Genomic DNA, 16,128 nt, shown 5'->3' on the forward strand with positions numbered 1-16,128 from the left:
TCTATTTTTTTCTTTCTTTCTTACTTTCTTTTCTTTCTTTTGTTCCTTTTTTTGTTCTCTCTCTTTCTCTCCCTCTCTCCCTTTCTCTCTCTCCCTTTCTCTCTTTCTCTTTCTCTCTCCCTTTCTCTCTCTCTCTTTCTCTCTCTTTCTCTCTCTCTCTCTCTCTCTCTCTCTCTCTTTCTCTCTCTCTTTATCTCTATCAGAGCCAGAAGCCAGGGACCCATGTTAAGGAGATGAATGATGCTGCCACCTTTTATACTAACAGAGTTCTGAAAGACTATAAAGACTCGTGAGTACCTGACCTGCTGTTCTTTCAATTTCCTGCTTTACTTGTTGCTCATATACTCTGTGACAATATTCTCTTTCTTGCTCTCTTTCTCTCTGTACAAATCTGCCCCCCCCCCTCTCATTCTCTCTCTCTATCTGTACATTCCCCACCTGTTGTAATTCATCCCTGTCCCCCCCCCCCCTCTCTCTCTCTCTCTCTCCCTCTCTATCTCTCTCTCTCTCTCTCCTCAGTGACAGACGCCATGTTGAGTGGGTGCGGTCCTATCTCTCCATCTGGACAGAACTTCAGGCCTTTATCAAGCAGCACCACACGGCAGGCCTGGTCTGGAGCAAGACTGTGAGTAGCAGTAGTATCATAGGCTACAGATACATACATTTATTACCATGCAGTAACCATGATATTACACAGTGTAACTATGGTATCGCACTCGTACATTCGCACATGGATATGCTGGAGTATATCACGCTACTGGTCTTCCGCAACGAAACTGTATCACAACACAAACTTCAATAAACACAATTATAGTGCAATAACTATTATCAAAGTAACCTTTATTACAGTGTAATCACATCTCATTGGATCTCGCTGTAACTATCGTACATTATATTATTTACTTCATCGATATAGAGGAGTGGAGCCAGGCTGTGAATTTCTTTTTTTTTTAATATATATATATATATATATATATTTTTTTTTTTTTTTTTTAGGGCATTTCTGCTTTATTGGGATAGAGATAGTAGAGATTGACAGGAAGGATGGGTGAGAGAGAGAGGAGGGATGACATGCAGGATATGTCGATGGCCGGAATCGAACCAGGGACCTTGCGATGATATGGTATGCGCCTTAGTGTGATACGCCACTGAGCGCCCCCAGGCTGTGAACTTCAATGGTACAGAAACATCATAGTCCGACATTATAAACTACATCATGAATGTGTTTTATGACAGTGCCCCAGCACCTCTCCCCTGTAACATCCAGTGGCATTCCCTCCCCATTCCAGTGTCTAAGTGTTACAGCAGCAAATAGCTCCTAAATCAACCTCCGCTGCACTGCCTTCCTTCTCAGAGCTTTTCTCCTACTGTCCAAAGAGCTCCATTGTGACCTTTGACCTTGCCGGGCATATACAAATGGCAGGCTGGGACCATGACTGGATGAGCCACAGCTCCAGACATAGAGCTCTTTGTCTCTGGCTGTTTTCTCTCTCCCATTGTTTTTACGTGTCAACTTTCCAATGTTGTTTTCCACTGGCACATGCTGCATCTGAAGTGGTTCCGATCTCCTGCCAATTACACCAATGTATATTTAGCAAAGGAAATACTTTATTGTCCATTGCACAGGTGAAACGGAAATATGTCTTTTTGCATTCCCCCCCCCGAGACACACACGTATACGTATGTACATGAGATCAGAGCACAGCACAGTGCCCTTGGAGCAGTTCGGGGGTAAGTCCCTTGCTCAGGGCACCATGCCAGTGGTAGGCACCCTCTGGGCACTGGCTCACACTCTTCCGTCTGCGCCGGGGGTCGAACCAGACACTTTCTGGTTACTGGCCCGCCTCTCTAGCCTTAAGGCGACCTGCCCTCTTTTGTCATGCATGCCGCATGGTTATGTAAGCAGGCCAGGGAGTATGAATGACCTGGTCCTGGTCCTTGGTGGCAGCAGCTCTGTGGTCCTCAGTTGAGCATACACATCCCACACACTTCTGTTTATTCATGTTTTCTTGGAGAATTTCAGCTCTTCTCCCACCCCTCTCTTGCCTGTTTTCCCTTTGCACCTCCATGTTTTCCTTTCTTCTCTTGTCTTCTCTCAAAGCAGGGTAGTTGTTCTGTTAACACGGTTTGAAGGAAATCAGAGGGAAGTAATGCATCTGATTGTTTTCTACATGACAATGTACCATTACAATAAGATTGAAACTCAAAGAGAAATACTTTTATTATTGAACTTTAAAGCCACATTTACAAATCAGGCAACCTCATCATACTGCAGTCCCAGGGTTCCGCCGGGTCAATGGTGTCAGAGAATACACTGTGATCTTATGGGGTACAGAGGCTGTCACTTGAGTGTGTGTGTGAGTGTGTGAGTGTGTGAGTGTGTGAGTGTGTGAGTGTGTGTGTGTGTGTGTGTGTGTGTGTGTGTGTGTGTGTGTGTGTGTGTGTGTGTGTGTGTGTGTGTGGAATGGACTGGAAGACTATAGTCACAGTGAAGCTGTGTTAGTTCCAACACAGAAAGACACCAGTATACATTTTCTTTTCAAGCCAGATGATAGTCTAAGGTCTTAGTGATATGGTTACACTGAAGGATACATTTGATGTATGATGGGTTTGATGGGTCTCTGTGTGTGTGTGTGTGTGTGTGTGTGTGTGTGTGTGTGTGTGTGTGTGTGTGTGTGTGTGTGTGTGGTGAGAGAAACCTGAGAGCAATTGGGGGCTGTGTGTCAGCTGTCCCTCCTGCCGTTAGTGATCAGAGTTTGAGTGTGTGCGCGAAGGAGAGTGTGGCGTGGACAGGTGGTCTTCAGGGTTGACTTGAATGGAGGTTTTCTTTACCAAAGAGAAACCCCAACAAAAGCCTTGTGTGGCTCAGGCCCTACACACCTGCTCCAACACACCCCAAAACGTAACTTTAAACTACTGGATTTTTTTCCTACCCCTAAGCTGGCGGCTGCTGTTCATTGACACACTTAATGACCCACACACGCAAGCTTACACACATGCACACACACATACACACACACACACACAGCTCACACATTTCATTGCAATTAGCTGTAATCCTTGGGCATTTGCTTAGCTGATGTTGGCCTTGTTAATTGTTACAGAACAGTGCTGTTTTGTGATGGTAATGTATGACATGGTTTAGTAGACTCAGCTCTACCCTAAAGGACTGTGTACAGTACCAGTATGTGCTCAATATTCAAAACTCTGAACAAAAACTCACAACTGATAACACTTGTGAACAAAAACCTGTCTAAAGTTGAAAATCCTCCATTGTGCACATTGGGGACATCTATCAAATTAGTATCATTGATCCAACATTTTAATTGATTGTGAAATGCCATGAGAACATTTGCTTTAATCATCAACACAAAATAGAACTGTAGAACTGTATCAGGTCCCATAAACCATCTAGCCAACTAGCCACTGTAGAGTTTGGACCAAATGGTTCAGTAATGATCAGTTTAGATTGGTGTGAAAGAATTGAAAATGTGCGTTAAATGTGTACATTTTTGATGATCCATTCAGAGACTTGTTAAGAGATCTGATATTAGCATCAACGCTATCAAAGTGACAGCTGAACCCCTAATACACCTAGACACCAGTGTCAGGGCTGCAGTCACAGTCCTTCATGTTCAAACAGAATGACAGAGATGGAGTTTGTGTCTGCTTTTCTTTTTTACTGGCATTGGCACACCAACTTTACAGGCACCAGTTCAATGGGGGGATCCTCAATGTTTGTCCTCTACTCCACCTGCTGGACAGTGGAGGAACTACTGCAGTGGTTACAGCACCCTTCTCATCAACCTCACGTTCTAGAATCACAATGACATATCTTCTTCTCTACTACAGGGTCCAATTGCCCCTCCCTCTCTGTTTGCCCCTGGCCCTGGCAGCCCCTGCCCTCCTCCCCCACCACCACCGCCTCCACCCCCAGGACCCCCACCAGTTTTCACAGACGAAGGCCCCAAGTCTGACAGTACAACGGTGCAGCAATCTGCCCTGTTTGCCCAGCTCAACCAGGGAGAGGCCATCACCAAAGGTGGGTAAAGTTCTATTATCATATTTACGAGGGGTTGTGATCCAAGCGTAGAGACAGAAGGGGGAGGGAGGAAATTAAAGCATTGGAGGAAAGGAGGGGGGAGGAGAGAGTGGGGATAAGGGCTTAATTGAAAGTTACAGCAGGGTCAAATTAGATGTGTATGTACAGTAAAGGGTATTTGAGTAGTTCCCCCCCCCCCCCCCCCCCCCCCCTCTCTGCCAGGCCTGAAGCATGTCTCAGAGGACAAGAAGAGTCATAAGAACCCCACCCTTCGCTCCCAGGGCGGGGCACACCACGCCTCCCCATCCAAGAGTCGAAAACGTGGAGGCAACAGAGCACCACCCCAGAAAAGACCCCCTCTGCTGGAGCTGGAGGGAAAGAAATGGAGGGTGGTACGTTACTTAAAATCCTCTTGGATGGCCTTGCATTTTTCATTACTTCTCAACTGATTTGAACAGGAAAGTTGTTTATTTAACTAAATGTAGGCTACTATATTGGCGAGGTCTCACTTTAAAATTAACATTTTATATAAAAGATTATACATTTTAAATGAGACTAAACTTCGCAGAATAAAGGATTAACGTGTGAAATGCCTAGTCCAACCAGATGAGGTCGACCAGAGGTGAAGGGTCACATGTGGGAGGGGTTACTCACAGGTTGGTGTTTTGGTTCTTCCTCAGGAGCACTTTGACCAGGCGCATGACCTGGTGATTGACGAGACAGAGCTGAGACAGGTGGCCTATATCTTCGGCTGCAGCAACTCAACCCTGCAGATAAAGGGGAAAATCAACTCCATCATTGTGGGTGAGTTAATACCACATATTGATTGCATTATGGGCTCAATGTCTCAGTTAATCAAGATTTCACGATTCATCCTGTACTGCAACCACATTTACAAAGCCTTTGTATTTGATATACAGATGGTTGTTTCCTTGTTGCTGTTGTTGTGTTGTCATTGTAAACTACATCATTCTTCTCCATCTCTTTGTGCACCACTGACCAGTTTCACATTCACCTGATGTGTCTGATATTGTTTAGGATATTATAGTTCAGTATGATGATGATGACAGTCTTCCATGATGTTGACCCCTGACAGATAACTGTAAGAAACTTGGGCTAGTGTTCGAGAATGTAGTCGGCATTGTGGAAGTCATCAACTCAAAGGACATTAAGTTGCAGGTGAGCCCAATCTTCATAAACAAGTGGCAAACAACATCTGATCTCTCTACTCTCTATTTGCCTACACTTGCAATGTGTATCTGCTGTGGCTGTGCATATGTATTGAATTATGATTAAAGTACTCAATCTGTGCTCATTGTTGTGAGGTGAAAGATACAAGTGTCCTTGCTGATGCTGAACTTGTACTCCTGTCCAGGTGATGGGGAAAGTGCCCACCATCTCCATCAATAAGACAGAGGGATGTCAGGTGTACCTGAGTCAGGAGTCACTCAACTGTGAGATTGTCAGTGCCAAGAGTTCTGAGATGAACATCCTGGTACCGCAGGGGGATGACTATGTGAGTACACTTATGATGTTTCGTATCTTTTTTTTTTAGATAGTGCTGTTCGGGGTTGTGTGTGTGTGTGTGTAGTTGTGTGTAAGAGAATATGATAAAGACAGTTGAGTGTGTATATGCAAATGTATAAGATAATCTGTCTAATAAAGTGATTTTACTTCGTACATTTTTCCCCCAGTTGTTGTTGTTGTTGTTGTTGTAGCAGCTAAGCCTCTTTGTCTGTTGGCCTATTTAACAGAGGGAGTTCCCAGTCCCCGAGCAGTTCAAGACGGTCTGGGACGGGTCAAACCTGGTGACAGAACCCACAAAGATCGCTGGTTGATCGCTGCTTCATGATCCTCTTCACCACTATCATCATTATCATCTCCCCCCCTTTTTCCTCCTCTTGTTTTATTCTCCTCTGGACTTTTAAATGTTTCACAAAGTCATAATCAAAATAAGAAAAGGGATTCTGTTTCACACAAAGACACTGTAGCTCAATTGATTGTTAACCTGATTGTTGCTAGAGATAAGGATTCCATGTTTTTCAGCACTTTGAAATGTTTTTTTTTGTAATGAAACTGTCTGGTAATTATGTTTGTGGCAGAGTTTCCTCCTCCCCCTCTGTATCCACAAAACTGCAGTACTACCCACCTCCTGAAACCTCTCCTACTGTGCAGAGACATACCATGCAGTATTTTTTTGTCAGGTTTCATCTTGTCTATGACTTGTTGTGAATAAAGTTGCATTTGAAATTAGGAATACAGGGGACATCCAGTGGCTCAAGTTAATCATTCTTGACTACACTGGACCTTGCAGTGGAATTGAAGATGGAACTTTTTGGAAATGTTATTTTACACCTAAAATGCTTACGATCGCATCTCATTTGCATTAGCCTTGTTTCTTTCTATGCATATCTGAGCTCCTGTAAAAGAGAAACATGGTCTAAACCTCACACAAGTATCCAGCATATTCACTGTCTTATGTCATATGCATGCTGGGGATGAAAATATGGTGTTCCCCAGAAGGTGTATATGTAGATAATACGGCAATAAAGACACAAGAAATACCAATAAATGCAAGCGCAAATGTTTACTGGTTAGGGGAAATAAACCATGAAATAGAGCAAACTTGGTTAAAATGGAGAAAATGTATTGAAGCCCAATTGCCAGATGCACGAAAGCCACGATTTGACTACCACTGCACTATGCAGTTTGACTCAAATTGCGACTCCTACCAAGAACAAATTTGGCAGGAGCAAACTAAAAATGTGGTTGTCCCATTAATGTCACAATACATCATAGTGGGAAAACAGGGAGCAGCTATGCAAATAGATGAATCAGAATTTGTACAAAAATGGTATAATATACCTAATGCTGCTCCTCATGTGTCATTAATGGTAAATAAAGGGTATAGAGCAAGAGACTTGGGACCAATGATGAGAACCGCATTAAAAAGTGATTGGGAGTCTAACCTGGTACCACTTGAACCACTGCACCAGGGTCCCGAGGCAAGAACTCAGGCAAACCAGAGAAGAAGACGAAGGAACGGGTGAGATCGTACAGGAGCACAGAGGAAATGAAGGAACAGGTACAGAGGCTGAACAGGGGCCAGAAATCCAGCCCCCAGCTGAACGGGAAGGACAGTAGAGCCTGGGGGATCCTGGGGAAGGGACTAGTGATATATAAAGTAATAACACTAATCTATATGCTGTCCCAAATAGAACAGGCCCTGCCTAGAGAATTGAGTCAGGAAGTGAAACAAACACAGGTTGAAACCAAAAGAGATAGGGACAGAGAATATAAGGTAAATACATTATGGGAACAGGCAAAGCAAAATGATTGGTATAAATGGGTAGAGTTTACAGCCCAGTCAGTAACAGAAGGAGATTGCCTCATGTGTAGTCCATCACCACTTAAAAAACTACGATTTGTACCTAACCCACACACATACCAGGCATGTGCACAGTTTAATAAAAAGTCCTGTCCCATAGAAGAATCAAAACGACCATATTGTCCAGCCGAATGTTTGGGTATCTTAAGCAACACCAGATACCATCCGTTTTATGATCAAACTTTTAGAGACCAATGCAGAAAAATAGATGTGAGAATAGATGAGAAAAAGAGGGAGATCCCTGGACCCTATTCAATTGATTGGAAGCAAAATTTTGAATGCTTCGACAAACCACTTAACACAACATATGGCACTGCAAACCTGGGGAAATTTAAAGGGGACTGTCACGTCACGTGGCGTATTGTACCTTGGAATATGGAACAACCTAGGCCAAAAGTACCTTATAACCAAGCAATAGGGACATATACGAATGCTACCCGTAAGGTAGTACTTCCCCCTAACATGTTTGAGACAGAAGAAGAAGTATCCAATGAGAGGCGCAGGATAAAACAAGATAGGCAAAGAAACTGTTCTGGACCACTGGTACTGAGATTAGGGGCTCCTGGGGCACCAGGAGGCATACCTCTAATCGATATATATTTTAGCCAGAATGAGCCAGTGGCAGATTACTATTGCAAAGCTCTCAAGTCTCACGCATTGGGCGTGAAACACACGCATTTCAACCCGTTCACACGCCACACCTTGTATTTCTCACGCAGAGAAATTACCAGGATAACGCCCACCAAGTTGCGCCGCTATTTTTTAGAACAGTGGAACAGGTAGGAATCAAGTGGGTTCCCCGTACAGTTCAGGAGGCGCCTGCCACGCACCAGCTAATCAAATAAAAAGAATATAGCTACCGAACAGCCAATCAAAAAATAGCATTGCTGTATCCGGGTAAGATTTAGATATTCCCGCTAAAACAACGTTACATTCTGATTCCAACGAGGACGATGACATTGGTTCACGCGCTCGCTGAAGTAGCTACAGAAGAGGACAGCACGCATTGATTCACGTCTCGCCGAAGTAGCTACAGACTGATCGACGTGGGAGAAGACCATATCCTATGAGACCATATACTATGAGTACAGTAAGTCATCTCATCATTTGATTTCCGTTGCTGGGGAATATTGTGTCCAGGCAGCTGGTAATCAGTAATGTTAGCTAACAGTTTGACCAGAGTGTGTGAACTAGCCTAGCTAGCCAGTTGAATCCCTGCTAATTTCAGCAGCTATACTGACACTTGTTTTTTAGTCTTAGTTCAGGACCCATTATTCACAAAGCTTTTCTCTTAGGCCAAAGGTGTCAGGGAAGAGGCAAATGAGCATTTCTTCATTCTTCGCTCTGAAGGATCAGCTCCCTAAAAAGGTGGCCAGGTCAGAGGAGGAGACTGTGGAGAAGGCAGTAGTGGAGGCAGTAGATGAGGCAGTGGAGGACACTGTGGAGGAGGCAGTGGAGGAGACAGCTAGGGTGTCAGTAGAGGATGAGTCAGTGGAAGAGACTGTGGAGGACACCATAGATGAGACTGTGGAGAAGCCACTGGAAACAGGGAAAAAGAGAGGAGTAAGTGGAGCAGCCACCTATAGGTGTTTCTTTAAGAAGGAATGGTCAACCCGATGGCCATTCATCACAATGGGAACCACCAGCTCCTTCTACTGGTGCTCAGTCTGCAGACAAGAGAACTCCTGTGCCCAATCAAGGCATGAGGGACATAAGCAGGCATGTGGAAGGCAAGGGACATCGAGCCAAAGAACAGGCTCTAAACTCAGCCAGCAGTGTAGCACAGTTCTACACGCCAGCAACTTCTGTTGGAGGCATGCGTGTACAAGAGGCCAAGGTACATAGCACAGGAAAACCAAAAGGCTGGTGGCAATGTTTGATGAATTGCATTTTCCTTCAAATTGTTGGTTATATTACCATGAAAACTTATCTAATGTTTATGATTATTTAATCAATTGTTTCTATTGCAGACCAGGAGAGCTGAGGTGAAGGCATCACCCATCATGACAGTTAAAATGGCTGGCCTGGAACCACAGTGTTTCAAATGGGAGCCACCAACCGTGCTGAAGGCCTCAAAACATGCCACCAACACCTACAATGAACAACACCTGCACTAAGAAATGCTGAATTAAATAAATATTTTTATTTGTATGAATTTATGTGTCATTTATCAGATCAGACCCCCGTCCCCACCCCAACCAAACCCCCACCCCCGCCGACGACAAAATCTCACTCTGAACTCAGTTCAAAACTTGAGAGCCCTGCTATTGGGTATGTGGAGAAGGAAGGCTAATGGCGGCATTACCCGCTGATTGGTCAGGAATATGTGCTAGGGTTCGGAATCGGAATAAATATCATGACTTTAAAATACCTCTCCGCACGTTTTAAAGTTTGATTAGTCTAAATAGCTTGAACGCTGTAGGAGGAGTAGCATACCAAAAAACATCCTGCTGTTCTCTCTCTGCAGTGGTGGCCGTAGCAGCGCTGGGCAACAAGGTGGTGGAGTCAGGGGAGGCTAGTGGAGGGAGAAATCGGAGGGCGGGCTCATTGTAATGCATGGAATGAGGAATTGCGTGTTTAATACCATTCCTCATTCCACAATGAGCCTGTCCTCCGACGTGTACCTCCACCAGAGTGTCGAACATGTCCTAATGGATCTGTCCCTCTCTCTGTCCAGTGCTCTCCATGCTGACCAATGAGACAGGCTTTGAAATCAGCCGACGCCACAGTCAAGATCCTCATCACCACCGCCCCCCCCCCCCCCAACCTGCGCAAGCTGGACCCTGAGCTGCACCGTATGTACACACACACACACACAACCACACACACACACACACAATAGTACTGTGATGTTGGTGAGTGTGTTTTCTCTCTCTCCCCCTAGTGGACATCAAGGTGCTGCAGAGTGCTCTGGCTGCCATCCGCCACGCACGCTGGTTTGAGGAGAACACTTCCCAGTCCATATAAGATACCTGTCACTCACCAACCTCCCCCTGTCCTCTTACCTTTAACCTTTAACCTCCCCATAGATACCTGTCACTCACTAACCTCCCCCTGACTTCTCACCTTTAACCTCTCCATAGATACCTGTCACTCACGAACTTCCCCCTGACCTCTCACCTCTCACCTCACTATCGCCCCAACCAGGGGAGGCTGGTGGAGGTAGACATCGGAGGACGGGCTCATTGTAATGCATGGAACGGAATGAGGAATGGTATCAAACACAACGTGTTCCATTCAATATCATTCCTCATTCCATTCCATGCCTGACAATGAGCCCGTCCTCCGATTTCTACCTCCACCAGCCTCCCCTGGCCCAAACTATGTGCAAAACATTAATTCTCCATATCTACCCCTAAAGCTGACTGTTAACCTTTAATCTCTGACCTTGGTCTGTAGTCCAGGGTGAGGGTGTTGATCTGGCTGTTGAAGGACCTGAGGGTGCGTTTCCCCGGGTTTGAATCCCTGACCCCCTGTATCCTGGACCTCCTGGTGAGACCACTGTCCTGACCTCCACTATAACTAAACATGCTCAGTGATAACAGATATAGTATTAATTGTGGTAATTATTAGTTAGTATTAATGAGGCCACGACTCTGACTATAACTAAACATGCTCAGTGATATTAGATGGAGATGATAATAGATGTCATCAGGGTTTCCCCCCAAAGAACAGAAGAGGGGTGCCACCATGTCCACTTGGCTCTGCCATAAATCCTGGACTTTGTTACATTGGCGCCCAACCTGGGACACAGAAATGGAGACGAATGTAACAAAGTCCGTTGTACACAGAGGCAGACGCAGTATCTTAGTGAGGGATTTGGTCCCGTTTATTTGCACACTCATACAATGTTTTAGCTTTTCAGCCCGTTTTAAAGTTTTAGCGACTTTCCAGTCGTCAGTCTCGGAAACCTCCGTCGTTCCCAGCCCACTTACTGAAAAAGCAGAGGCACACACATCTTAAGCACTAGTCAACGAGGCTTTATTTGCAACAGGTGTGCAACGAAGCCTCGCCGACACAACCCTGGCCACGGTCCTGTAGCTCCCTCTACAGGCCGAACGCTGCATGTCCCCCCACATACACACACCAGTGCATAAAATGTAGAGATGAATTACAATGAGCCTGTCCTCCGATTTGTACCTCCACTAGCCTCCCCCGACTCAGTTGGTTGGCTGGGTCAGAGGTGTTGGCTGAGATTATTAGTCAGTATTAGTAATCTACAGTGTAAGGACACCTTATCACCAAATATCAGCAAGACTGGACAAAAACACTGGACTGGTTCTCTTCCTTTCTGTATTATTTGAAGGCAACTGAGTCCCTCTCAGTTCTGACTCTTCCTCTGACGTGATCTTCTGTAGACGGTTCTTCTCCTAGTAGAGGGACCACGGTGTGAAGGAGGGTCTGAGGTGGGTGGTCTGGGTGTAATGGGCCGGACGGCAGTGACGGTGTCCCGAACAGACATCATCCAGGGCCGCAAGTCCTCATCTGAGTCAGCCTGACTCAGGGTCTTCCATCACACAAGGACGGACTGTTTGATCTCACGGCCTCAGCCGGGAAGAAAAGGGGGTTTCTGTAGAGAGTGTGAATTTTCACTACCTTTGGGGGGGACCCCCGGGGCGTTTGTCAGGCGACGTGCTGGTCGCTGTGGCAACCTCCGGTTGTCCTCCTGTCGGTCTGGGGTGAGGAGCCGGCTGGCGTCCAGGACCGACTTGGAGGACGTCAGGAGGAGTGGCACTGGGGATGTGGACTTCCCCTCCTCTTCATCTGGGTCAGAGGTCCTCTGGTTCGCTGCGTCAGTCACATCGAGGGCTGGGGAGACGCCCCGTGGCTGCCCTCCCATGGACACAGACCACTCAGGATATGAAATCTGGGCAACAACTTCTCTCTTCAAAGGGAATGTAGGGAGTACAGAGGACAGGCTTCTGCTGCACCATGCAAAAGGATCATCATTGCCTGCGGGTTTCTTTGAATCATCCAGAGATGACATTGAAATGTGTTTCCCTGTCACATGACTGGCTGGGGAGGGTGGTTTTGACAAGCTTTGAGGAACCACAGACGTCTCTCCCGCTGTTGGGGGCACAGAGAGGTCATGTGAGACCGATGTGCCGGGCTCCTGCAGCGGTTCAAGGTCCTGATCCAGTATGTTTTCAAACACTGCGTCCATGAGGCCTGTGGCAATGTAGTCCACCTTTTGGGATGACATCCAGGTCCCTGGCTGTCCATCATCGTCTAGCTCCGACCGGAGCCCAGCCTCCTCTGTCTCAGTGTATGGCACCTCTAAAGCTGACATTGTACGTGATCGGCTGACGAATGGCTCTGGAATCCCCTCTTCAAGTCCAATGTAGCCCTGCATCACATGGTCTTTCACCTCCTCCAGCATATTGGTCACCACATCCAAGGCAGTTTGACTTGCCTTTGCGGAGGCCACTCTCAATGCTTTAGGGCGGACCTGTTGAATCTTCATGACGACTCGCTCCTTCACCTCTTCCAGAACACCAGTGATTAACGTGGTCACAACGCTGTTGAGGTCTCCTGCGTTCAGCTCCTCTGACGGATCATCAGACTGACCGCTGGGCTCTTTGTCTTTACTCCCCCCAAAGATCCTGCCGACAGACCCGTTGCTGGTTTGAAATGGATTCACAACCCGAGAAACGCACCTCAACACGTCAGAAGAGATTCTGGCACTGCAAGCCCGCTGTGCTGCTGGTTTCAGCCCTTGCGCTGACGTCTTGCGTTTCACCTCAAACTTGACTGCCTCAGCTAGCTGCTTCCTGACACCCTTTGCGCCCAGATGGTCCAGGATAGCATGCCTGACAACTGACTTCAGCTGTGTCTGGGACATCGGCTTGTTGAGGGCGTCTGAGTTCCTGATCTTCGCCAGTACTGGATAACTGGAGAGACTTAAGACAGGTCCTTTAGAACTCTGCTTTGTCTTTCTTATTTTCTGGCCTTGAGTCAACTGTATAATTATTATTTTCTTTTCATGTTCTCCAATTAAAGGAGGGTTGGGGCAGGGAAAAAACAAAAAACATAAAAATGGACTAGAAATGATGCAATCAACGCTATCTGATTAAACTTAAAGTACTAGGAGGTAATAGTTTATTAATACAATGTTGTTGTTATTATCAAGTTATTACACAGGTAAAGGGGCAATCTAATGCAAAGTGTAACCTTAAAGGTGTATAATGAATAACGATTTAAATACATTCAAAATGTCAACAATCATATTTCATCTGTACCTGCTCAGTCATGTTCGCCTTCTCCACCAGAGGTGCCAGGTGTTCCAGTCTGGCTCTGCTGGGCAGAGGTGCCAGGCGCTCCAGGGTCCGTCTCCTCTGGAGCAGCTGGTCCAGGGGTGTCATCCCTAAAAACATAGAAAATGTCACATGACCTCCATTCACAACCTATTATTCATTGGCAATGAACATGTCAATACTGTAGCCAACATACGCAGAAAAGCCACTCAAAGTAGGGAAAAATAAACAATAGGCAATGAATATGTGTATGAGTTACAATACTTGCCTGCCAGTGAAACTTCTTTTTCCCAGTTTTAGGGTGAGGAGGTGGAGGAGCAGGCTGATTCAAACGGCTTCAGTTCAAACAGAAATCAAAGATTATAGATAATTGACGTGATTTTGTTTTACATGTTGATTTTACATTGTCTTTTAAACTTCCAACCCCAAATCCCATGACTTCATGTGAAATCTTACCAAGTTGTGGTGTTTCATATATTTGTTCCAGGAGCCTTTTCCCATGGCTACTGGCTTCTGTCATCCTCTCGTACTCCTGCATGTTGTTCACCATCCCCTGCATTGTTCTTGGTTGAATGGCTTGTTTTTGTTGGTACAGCCTCTTTTTCTGTGAGGAGGAACATTATTTGGATATGTCCAAGGTAAAAACAAGGTTATTGAATTGGATTGTCAACTTAGCTTCCACAGAAGCTATCACCCTTCTTGTGACATTCAAGTGCAAAAATGCTAAAGCTTTATTGTCAATTTCTCGGGTAAAACATTGACATTTGTGCAGCTTCCATGGCTTAAAACAGACGTGTTGGTTCAATCATTCCATACATCTCTGAATTATTGAAGCTGGATGTGCTGTTTGTTTTTTATGTGTTTTTAGGGAGCTTTGTAAAGTATAAAAGTGCAACATTTGACCTTGCTGTTCCGCTTGTCTTTGACCTCCTTTATAGTACAACAGGATAAGGGACAGAGGGAGTGACTTTTAATGGAGATACTAATAAACAAGGGCAGTTGGTAGGTGAAGAAAAGGTAATCAAGAACCAGGCACGAGGATCGCAGTAATAAATACATGAGTTCATCACCAATGTCAGGTAACGCGAGATCTTTATTATTGTTATTATTACTAGGCCTAATAGTAGGCATATCATCTGCATTTTTTACAGAAGCTTGCAGGTTGGCGATGTTAATGTGAGACCTGAGCCTGCTTTGCCTTGCAAAGATCCTCAATTCTTGGCGCAATGTCTGATAAACATAGCCTCAAATCATCCTTGATTTGTGCACGATTGCGGTATTTGCGGTATTTCATTCATCGTACCTTCGAAGCTTTTTTGCAGCTGGTGGTGCGTCGGTTGCCTTGTTGGTCCTCACTAGAAATCTCTCCATTTTTGTTTGGTTTTGAAATAATTTGGATGTGGATTAGTTGTGTTTTCAATAAAGTTTAGGCTATGATGTAACGATGTGTGCGTGTGTGGCTATGTTGAGAGACTAGTATCGGGGGCTAATCAGTCGGGATTTAGGCACGATCTTTAATACAACAGTACACAACGATTTTGCAGGCAATGCAGATTTTATTTTAAGACTTAACAATTGTAGTCCTTTGTGACTGGGTGAGTGTGTGTGTGTCTTAGTCGCGTGGGTCGTATAGTTGTGTTGCAACACGGTGAAAAAGTTGTTAGCTAAGTGCACGCCTAGCAGTTAAAAAAATTACTGGCTAGAGCTGAGATGGGGATAATCTTTAAAAAGACTGTTTGTGGGGTTAGTCTTTAAAAAGACTGTTTGGGTTTTGAAGTATAGGCCTAAGTAAATCGATATCGAGATTGATAACAGATAGACTAGCGAGAGTTGGCACAAGCGAACTTGGCAAGAGACTAGACTAGAGTGAATGGAGCTACGACGCGTGTGCGGACGCTTATATAGTAGCACTTACGGCTCAAAATACTACCCCCTGTATTGGTAGATTTGAAATGAAACTGTGTGGTTGATTTGTTTGTGTGTTATAATAGTCCAACCACTTGCATTTCGACATGGGGGGGAATCTGTTGCATCTCCTTTGTAGGTGAGCTGCTTGGGCAGTGGTGTGTGCTCAAATATGATGGGTTATATCCAGCCATTATTCTGAACACAGATTAAAGAGATGTCGAAGTAAAATGCATGCAGAGTCTTCTGACCTGCTCGTGATGATATCCTTGATATCTTTCCACCCCACAGTCTGTGGCATCTCGCCACAAACAAATTGTGAAAGAAGTGTGGAACAAACTTTCTGAATGAACGCCAACAAGCAAGAGACCATGAACCATCATGAAATGCTCAATTAGCTGGGCCATATTCATTACTTTCTTAAAGGAAAGTGTGTGTAAAATATGTAGAGCAATCATTAGAATATAGATTTTAGAATTCTGAAGCGGAACCACATTTTTGATAAACAGAATTGTGAGACTGCTGACACACTAAGTGCA

At 45.2% G+C, this 16,128-nt stretch overlaps 2 protein-coding genes across 2 annotated transcripts in view; one reads left to right on the forward strand and one right to left on the reverse strand.

Moving 5' to 3' along the window:
• The window catches only part of cap2 (cyclase associated actin cytoskeleton regulatory protein 2), a 17,115-nt gene extending 10,628 nt beyond the window's left edge, over positions 1 to 6,487 (forward strand). Inside the window, exons 6-13 of the mRNA XM_083680449.1 lie at positions 204 to 289; positions 520 to 625; positions 3,853 to 4,042; positions 4,265 to 4,434; positions 4,723 to 4,846; positions 5,139 to 5,221; positions 5,418 to 5,558; positions 5,797 to 6,487. Coding sequence (XP_083536575.1) covers positions 204 to 289; positions 520 to 625; positions 3,853 to 4,042; positions 4,265 to 4,434; positions 4,723 to 4,846; positions 5,139 to 5,221; positions 5,418 to 5,558; positions 5,797 to 5,880 — 984 coding nt within the window. The 3' untranslated portion in view covers positions 5,881 to 6,487. The remainder of the gene's footprint in view (positions 1 to 203; positions 290 to 519; positions 626 to 3,852; positions 4,043 to 4,264; positions 4,435 to 4,722; positions 4,847 to 5,138; positions 5,222 to 5,417; positions 5,559 to 5,796) is intronic.
• Positions 1 to 16,128, reverse strand: part of uqcrb (ubiquinol-cytochrome c reductase binding protein) — an 87,626-nt gene that overhangs the window by 56,786 nt on the left and 14,712 nt on the right. The gene's annotated exons all lie outside the window — the stretch shown is intronic.

Source organism: Argentina silus, assembly GCF_951799395.1.
Source record: "Argentina silus genome assembly, chromosome: 11".
In the NCBI taxonomy this organism is placed as follows: Eukaryota; Metazoa; Chordata; class Actinopteri; order Argentiniformes; family Argentinidae; genus Argentina; species Argentina silus.